This window comes from Xiphophorus hellerii, chromosome 15 (assembly GCF_003331165.1).
Source record: "Xiphophorus hellerii strain 12219 chromosome 15, Xiphophorus_hellerii-4.1, whole genome shotgun sequence".
Classification (NCBI taxonomy): domain Eukaryota; kingdom Metazoa; phylum Chordata; class Actinopteri; order Cyprinodontiformes; family Poeciliidae; genus Xiphophorus; species Xiphophorus hellerii.
This window is the reverse complement of record NC_045686.1, coordinates 4,223,732-4,232,899: the sequence shown is the minus strand read 5'-3', so window position 1 is coordinate 4,232,899 and position 9,168 is coordinate 4,223,732. Positions and strand designations below refer to the sequence as shown.

The 9,168-nt window shown below is 39.1% G+C and overlaps 1 protein-coding gene across 1 annotated transcript in view; it reads right to left on the bottom strand.

The window, feature by feature from the left end:
• Positions 1-755: 755 nt before the first annotated feature.
• Positions 756-9,168, bottom strand: part of galnt14 (UDP-N-acetyl-alpha-D-galactosamine:polypeptide N-acetylgalactosaminyltransferase 14 (GalNAc-T14)) — a 139,855-nt gene continuing 131,442 nt past the window's right edge. The window contains exons 14-15 of the mRNA XM_032585047.1: positions 8,725-8,844; positions 756-2,232 (exon numbers count right to left, since the gene is read on the bottom strand). Of these exons, the coding sequence (XP_032440938.1) occupies positions 2,074-2,232; positions 8,725-8,844 (279 nt within the window). The 3' untranslated portion in view covers positions 756-2,073. The remainder of the gene's footprint in view (positions 2,233-8,724; positions 8,845-9,168) is intronic.

Genomic DNA, 9,168 nt, shown 5'->3' with positions numbered 1-9,168 from the left:
AAATAATTATTTTTTAAAATAGAAATTTGAATTAATATGGATAATTTGTGCGTATTTGTTGAGAGGGGAAGAATCCGCTTTAATTAAATGAAGCTTTCACATGTACATTTCCCTTTTTGCCAATAGATATGCAGCACTTACTCTTTAACTATTGACAGTCTCTTTAAATAATCAATACTCTTGGTGATTAGAATGGAAAAAGATTGATGTTTGGATCTTTATTCTGCTGAAAGATCCAGTGATGACCCATTTTCATATTTATTTATTCAAAATATCACATTATCTGAAAGAGTCAGTGCTGCCATTCCAACTAAAAGTTTCCCAGGATTTTTAGAAGAGAAAATGTCCCACAGCACACTAGAGCCACCACCATACTCAACAGTCATGATGGTGCTTTCCTTCTGGCTCCATCTAAAGTCTCAGTAACCTTTAGCACACTCTTCACATCTATATTTGTGATGGTAGGACATAAATATCTTTTATAGAGTTGATTCAAATATACTTGGTTTAGCTGAGTCATTATTTTCTTGTAGACATTTTTTGAAATTTGAAGATCAGCCTCATCTGGCCATTTGAAGAGTGACTAAGACAAATGTTACGTCAAATTTATATCCCAGGGAAAAAGGAAGCAATAAATCTTGAGTTAAAAGTTACAGACAGTGTGTTGGACTGATAGGTTCCAGGTGATGATGCTGAAAAACACACTGACGCTCAGTTTACACATGCACCGCAGCACCACAGTCACTTAACAAAAATAGAAAGAGGAATTATAAAACTTTATTCAGGAATCAGAGAGGATATCAAGATGATGCAGCTGCAGATGTCAAACACGTGATGAAGTGAGAAAAAAAGTGAGGGAAGTGGAGGAACCTTTTATAGGTCAGCAGTAACTTTATCTGTGTTTAGATTCACAGGATGACAAAAACAGGAAAACAGGGAACATCATCATATGACACGAGGGTTGAAGGTTTGAATTTCATTTCATCAGCAATAACCTGTTTCCTGTTAGTTTGGCTAGAAATAAAATGTAGCCTTTGTTTGGCCTACAAGATGTTTTACATCTGGGATTCTGTCGCTACATGAGAGGAAACATCTCTGCAGAGAATGTAGATAATGTGAAGAATGAAACAATCTGGACACAATGAAGGAACAACATGAAGATTAGGTCATGTAAAGCTTTCAGGCAATAAAACAACATATTTGGTTTGAAAAGTCAAAATATATATTTAGACTGATGTTTTAATGAGAACGACCCAACTTCTTCAAAAGCCAGCACCTTGCAAACTGACATTAATACACAATGATGCAGAAATACTTCAGAGCATTATGTTTCTTTCAAGATAATCTCCAGCTAACCTGAAATGTTTGATCTGTACCAGAAAATTGGTAAACAAAAAAAAAAATCTAGAAAACCTTTTCAAAAACAAGCCAGTTTATTTTAAAGTGCTGGCAAAACAGGAAGTGGTGAATCAATAATAAAATGCTAATTTGTTCTAACTTTCACATAGTTTGGGGTTTAAGGTTCTTGCACAAAAATGCATTTGAAAATACATTATGTAAAATAATCTCAAACTTAGATTAAATGTTGGAATACTTATCCCCTGGCCTGAATGGCTTTTATTTTGACGAGGTCTTAGTCGCTCCTGCTGAATCCAACAGGAAACACATCTGCACTGTTAATGATGATGAGTTATGTGGTAACCATGACTTGTGCTTACTTTTCATTTTTCTGATGATTAAACAGCTTGAAGAAGAAACGTGTTTGTTGTAAATAATAACCAGACGTTATTTTCTTCCCTCATTGTGAAAAGTTTCTGCCCAGCTTTGAGTTTTAAGGTGCACTTAGTTTCAAACTCTTTAATTTGACCCATGTTTTCCATGCATCCTCTGTTGTTTCCACCATGTTTCAGCCCTTCCACTCGTCTTCATCATGTTTCTGTGCGGTAATCTTCAGCTCGGTGCCGACGTCGCTCCCGCTGCTCCGGCCAGTGGAAGTGGAGCGCTGGGCCAAAGCTCTCGCCGGTGGAGAGTCGGAGTGATAAAGCAGGTTTCTGGAGGCCCAGGGTCACGACGTCAGGAGAAAGGAACCTCCCATCTCTGTGTATAGGCGCTCAGTTCGCAGGGGCTGATGACCAGCATGCGGGACGAGTCCATGCCGTCCAGAGCCATCTCCGAGTCCAGGCAGAATCGAGACACGATGTGCTCCAAGTGAGTCCCTGATTTCTGCCACCGCTGCAGGACAGGAACAAAAAACAGAACGTTTTATGCTAACATTTTATTCTATTTTGCTTTCTTCAACCTTCTTGCTGCTCGCTCAGGCTGTGCTGCATTGAAAGAGGATGTTTTTAATCCAGAAAGCTGCATTCGCCCGAGACGTTTCTGAAAAGGTCTTCAGTCACGCTCTGCAGAGCGAGTCGGAGAAGATGCAGCCGTTTGCAGAGAAATACGTTTCCGACTATGACAAAGGTTCTGTCACCGAGTTTAGCATAAAAACAAAGAAAATGTTTCACAGCTGCTCACCAAAGAGTGCAACATAGACACCATTTACAACGGTTCCATATACAAGTATAGGTAACTTATAGTAACTACTTAGGAAAAATATGCAGTAATAAATCAACAAATATGTCTGTCCTGCAGCAGTCACTGGGTGAGAGGCGGAGGACGCTCTGGACAGGTCAGCAGTCCATCACAGAGACACAACAACAAACACCAGAGGAGTTCTTGATAATGGCACATTATCATGAAAAATCTATCATGATATAAGGGTTTCATATCAGTCATTATAAATAATTATTCTTTATTCTTTTTGTTTTAAATATCTGAAATACAACCAAACTGATGACGTGACCTTTCCGTTTTTATACAGTTTTCTCTCCAGGCCGCTTTTTACTTTTAAGCAGTTATGAGACACGGTGGAGAAACAGGAAACTGCTGCTGTGCGAGTTACTCAACAGGTTGTTGCTAGGTAACCAAAGAGCGAGTGCGTTGCTAGGTAACCAAATAGTTAGTTGAATCTACCAACCTTGCTTAGCAAGCAGCCATGAGAGGCTGAGCGGCTAAAGTATTTCCTCTGCCTACATCCCCCAGAATGCTGTGCAGCTCTGGGTCGTAGTTCTGTGAAATTATTGAATATTCTGATGTATCATTGATACATTGACATTGATCACATGTTTATCACGATCTAAGCTAACCATTTTGTTTTGGACTGTGGGAGGTATCCGGAGTACCCGGAGAAAATCTACACATTCACGGGGGAAACAGGCAAACTCCAGGCTGGGTTGCTGTGGTAACGGTGCTAACAACTACTGATTAATAGACTTAAAACAATAATAACTAGCTGTCTCTGTATTGAGAACTTCTTGAAATCAAATAATGTTTTCACAATTATATAATTTGGCAGCATAGAGCGGAAAAAATACTTTGATTTGACTAATAAAAAAAAATTAAGCTCAGAGCTTTTATCTTGAAAATTCTTACGGCTACACAGCTGTTCAATCCCAATCTGTTGACTTCCCTTCATATTGTGTGGAAAAACTTTTACTTTCACTATTAATCAACCCTGATTCTGTAACTGTCTTGCTAAAGTTGAACTGTTATTTGTATATTTTTCAGTTTATAATCTCAAAGGTTTTGGTGAATTTAGGTAAATATCTATTTGTAATTCCTCTTAATGGCCGCTAGATGGAGGTCTCTTCTAAATCTACCCTCTATCTCAGCGTGAATCTGCTTTTGTGTATCTTTTCTTGAAATATTACTTATGCTTAGGGGGGAAAATCATTTTACACTAAAGTATCATGATTTTATGTTGCTTAACGAGGGAGATAACAGAAAGTTTCACCGTAAAATAAATGACACATCAGTTGTTCTTTCCGTTTGAAGCTGAATTAGACATACTGAATGAAATTTAAATGTTAGATTTTGAGGTCAGTAGGTCTAAACAGTAATAATGGAGGATATCATATTATTTTTATCATTATTCTACAACTGGGAGACTGAGAGCCAATCAGACTGGAGAATTGATGAAGGAAAGGCCTAAATTTGAATATTAAAGCACAAAATATAAATCATATCCATGCTTTACTTGAGTTTCAGAGTTTGTCAGGATGTGGAGCATGAACATGTTCTGATCGGTTCAGCATTGTGGGGTCCTAATCCCACACATGCAAGCTTTGTCCAGTAAAATAACTGCAGCTCTGCTGTGACTCTGGCAGGACGAGACGCTCGTCGCAGCGCAGCGACGGGCCGCTGAGGGTTGTAATTGAAAGAAAAAAAAAGAGGGTGGGATAATTAAAAGTAGATCAATTAGTATTCACCTCATTACCGGCTGCTGCACCAGAGCTGACATCAAATATGAGAGGAACACGTCGCGTTGCTCTGTCTTTGTGCAAGTCAGAGCAGCTCTGGTAAAGTTCAGGCCACTTTGTTCCTTTTCCAGACGACGGCTGGGAGCTGAGAGCTGAGAGCGCATCTCATCATCCTCAGGTCATCACAGGCCTGACACTTCCTCCTGGGAGGCTTCTGCTCACTTCCCTATTCAGCTCTCCTACCTGAGCTTTTTTATTTCAGACAGTCTATGACTATAAAAGCAACATTTAGGATGACTTCAAAACGAAAAGCGTACTTTAACTCCTATCCTGCAGGAAGGTTTTAATTTAAAGTGATTCTGATATATTTGTTCATTAAGATTTCACTTAGCTGCTGTAGGACCACAGCTATTCTAACTGTAAAATAGTGTGGTCAAGGAGCCACAAGGTGAACAACCACTTTGTCACACTAACTAGGATTAAACAAAATTGCATTTATAGTATAAAATATTAAAAATCATCTTAAAAGAAAACAAAGTTATACATTTTCCTTAAATGAAGTATATAAGCTTATTTTCCTTACAGCTGCAGTAGGTAACTTTTACAAAAGATATTTTTTAACATATTTGTTGAAACTGTCACCATGTTGTGACAGTATGTAAAATGATAACCTGTGAAAATATGGATCTCCTCCGCTTTCTAGTGCTAACCAGAAGAAACCAATCAGAGCCAAGTCTTAGTGCTGTCAATCACTCTCCATGTGGTGCTGCCCTCTTCCTCCCCCTCTTTCTCTCTGCTACGCTACAGCTAGTTCATCACAACATGCTAAGGCTAGTTAGTATAGCCACCGATGACGACGGCTAGAACATTTTCCTGGAACAGTAAGTGTTTCTCCGCCCTTTGTACATTTAGCAGTGAGTACATGAGATTGATTAACAGCGCTAAGACCCGCCTCCTGGCTCTGATTGGTTGCTTTTGGTCGGGAGCCAGCCGAGCATTTCTTCAGACGGCAGTAGCAGCTCATGGAGGAAGTGGAGGAGATCGATCTTTTCACAGATTATGTCTCATATTTTACCGTCACAACATGGTGACAATTTTGACAAATATGTAAAATAACATATTTATAAAAGAAAGATTTTGCGATGTGGACTTAGGATCAGTGACCTTTGACCCAATCTAAAGTCTCTTCCAATCTCTAACTGAACGGATAAAAGGTTTTTCTGTCAGAAGCTTTTTTTCCTCATTGAAATGACTTTATTCCTCATATTTGTATGAATTGTCTGTTTTCTGCTAATATCAAGACTTTCGTCTCTCTTATAATGTTTTTCTTACAATTTTAAAAAAATCTGTTAGTCTGGCTCTAATACGCTGTCATTTTTACAGATTTTTTTTTCTCAAACCTGTTTGGTGCAAAAACATCAGACAGTATTTCTGAGAAGTCTGGAACAAATTATTAATATTCCAGATCTTTTTTTGTATACGTTTGTGTTTAAGTTTTGTATAATGTAAAAAGTCAGGTCTTGTATCTTTTTTATGCGATTCCTTCATAGCGTTGAGTGGAAACTACTTCTGCTCGCCTCTCTTTCTGACATTTCCACAGCCGTTGTGATTTGTTAGCTGAAGGTTTATTAATGTGCTAAAATATTCTTCCCTTTTGCATACTTCATTCTATTTATGAGACATTTTTAGACACAACCTGTGCTACCATTAAGCGTAGCAACGTGTTTACAGGCAGACATGTAATTTACTAAAGATGAATGTGACACTAAGTGCTGCTGCTTCATTTATGTAAGTGATATTTTATGCAGAATACTTTGGAAGTTCAGTTTTAAAACGAATCCAGTTTTTTTCTCTTTTCTGTTTAGTTCTGTCTTTATGTGTTTTTTTTATTTCTCTCCCTCTGTGTTTTTTTGCTTCTCTCTGCATTTTTTCCTTCCCTCAGTCTCCACCTGTCAGCTCTGGGCTGCTTCTCTGCCGGATCGTCGTTCTAATTAGCCATCATCGCTCTACTTCCTGCCTTCTGACACACACACACACACCCACCCACCCCCACAGTGTGTCAGCACAAAGGTTTACACGTTTCATTTACATGACAGAGATGCGCTCCAGCGGCGCGGCTGCAGTAGACACACAGAAACGGCTAAAACAAACCCAGATGGTGTGTTTGTGTGTAACCGTGATGCCGCAGCAGCGCCTCCTGCAGGTGTGCTGCAGCTGCCTGTGTGTCTCCATGCATGCAGACCCAAACATCAGCTTCCTGGTCTCCCTAACATCCTCCGTCTCCAGGGTTCAGCGCAGAGTCTCGTTTTGCTAACGCAGTGAAACGATCTGGAAATATTCCAGCAGAACCACGGAAACCAAAACGCTCGGCCTGCTGGAGACGTTTCCAGGTGATTCTTTCTCTCCTCAACTTTCTGGCTGTTTTCAAACAAAGTCAAGCAAAATATGAGAAAAAATATGTTTAGAAATGAACTTTTGTCATTAACTTTTTCTATAATCACTGTTTAATATTTTTCTCCTTTTCTACTTTTCTGTCTTCCTTGTTTCTTACAGTCCATCCTTCCCCACGTCCTTCTTTGTTTCCTACTCTCCTTCCTTCATTCAGTCTCGTTTCCTACTCTGTCTTACTTCCTTTCTTGTTTCCTTCCTTTTTTCTTTATTTCTTACTCTCCATCTTTCCTTCTTCATTTCATTCCTTCCTCCCTCTTTTCCCTTGATTCTCTTTCTGCCTTACGTCCATCCATCCTCCTTTTGTTCCTTCCTTGTTTCATTATTTTCATGCTTTATTCATTTCTTCTAGTTGCATCTTCTTTTTCAGATGTATAATTCAACATCTCTTTTTTCTTTTTCAATTCTTTTCCATCTGCATCACCACATCTTTTGTCTTTATCGCTTGTACATTTTGTTTTGCAGGTTTGTTCTCGTCTTCTTTACCTCTAATAAACTTTCAGACTCAACTCAATCATTTTAAATTCCTCACATCTCAAAGCAGAATTCTCTGAATTCTCTGCTTTCCTAATTTGCTGTTTATTTTTCACACTTCCAGCCTCTTTATGCACAGCGATGCGTTCACTGTCTTTAAAAATAACAACAATCCCTCATCATCACCATGAGATTCAAAGTTTAGTAGGTTTTATTTTTGGCCTTTCTTCTTTGGAAAATCCTCAGCTTCCGTGGAACTGTCAGTTAGAGGTATGTCTGGGCTTTGACTAGGCCATTCTAACACACAGTGGGTGGACCCAGAAAAATAACAAAAATCCATTAAATAATAAATGCAAAAAAAAAAGTTTTATTAAAATAAGTTAAGACATTTACTCGAGTGTAAAATGAGCTTGATTTTGAGTTTTCTGTTCCTTAAAATAACAGTAAATGTGATGTTTTGATCAGCCAATCATATCTTTATTTGTATGCAGGTGAAACTTTCATATCTCATCCTGGCAGACAGAGCTGACTGCAGTGATACTGAACTGGAAAGGCTATAAAATAGTAGAACATTATTATTTTCTCTCTCACAATGATATGAAAAAGTATGGATTATTAAAAAGTTGAGTAATATATGTTTTATTTTAGTTCTGGATTTGTTTGCAGGTTTTAGTTTAGCAGCTGGAAAGGGGAAACTTGCTTTTGGGGTGTGAATACTTTGACTATAAGTGTGATTACTTATGTGTATTTTCTTCTATCTTTCCCTTTTGTTTTTACCGCTTTGTTTTATATTTTCACCTCCTCTCTTGATTCTCTGTTTTTACACCCTTTTACCGTCGTTCTCATTTTGTTTCTCATTTTCTGCCTGGATGACTTTTAGATGAAATAACAACTGAATCTTATTGTGCGTCATGTCAGATATCAGAACGTGGAAATATGAACATGTTTTCTGGGTGTGATTGGATCCATGCGTCCTCTGGTTTGATTTTACATCGCAGGAACCCGGAGGCGATGAACACAAACACACCGGAGCAGATTTTCCACATTGGAACAGTTGGTGAGCTTTAATGAGAAAATCTTCTGCCATCCCTCATCTCCTTTTTTCCTCCATCCTCCCTCCTCCTCTTCCTCATCCTTCCTCTCGTGTCTCCTCTCCCTTGCCTCTTCTTCTTCTTCCTCAGGTGATCTATTGGTTGTCAGGTGGTTCCCTGCTGCAGGGGTTTCTGGGACGCCGTCAAGGTGCCCAGTGGTCAGGTAATGACATGTGTGAGTGTCTGTTTTCAAAGCTGCATGCTCAAAAACGCGCCAAGCATCTGCACATGTGTGAATATCAGTCATTTTTTAAATAAATTCATCTTCAGGTTAATTAACATTTTGATTTATTTACCTGCCATTTGATAGACGATGCTGCAGATACACACCACCTGTCAGTCTGAGCTGAGGATGTGTGTTTGGTGTGTGTGTGTGTGTGGGCGTGTGTGTGCGTGTGTGTTCAGACCTGCTTCCCGTCCGCCATGTTGCAGGGCAGCATGAGGACCTGCGATGCAGGGAAGGTGGTCGACAGCGACAGGCAGTGCTGCTGCTGACGGATCTGCTGCCCGTGAGTGTACACCCACTCCTGCAGGAACAAAACATATTCCAGTTATTAATCAATGTGTGCAGCCATGGTGTGTTTATAAGCCTTTTGTGCAGAATACCTGTTTAAATGAGGTAGATAAAAAAAAAAACCTGCAGGTTTATGTGAGTTTTGATCTGAATATCAGAATATTGAAAGTTTGACTTGAAGATCTTTGACTAGGCGCTATAGCTGGCTAGCAAAGCCTTTTACATGTAATCCCATGGATTTCTCAAGTTTTGCTAACTTTGTGTTTTCCTGTACAAGTTCTGGAAGTATTTAGTATTGGGAATGGTTGAAAGGAGAAGTGGAGGTCTTCCCAGCTAA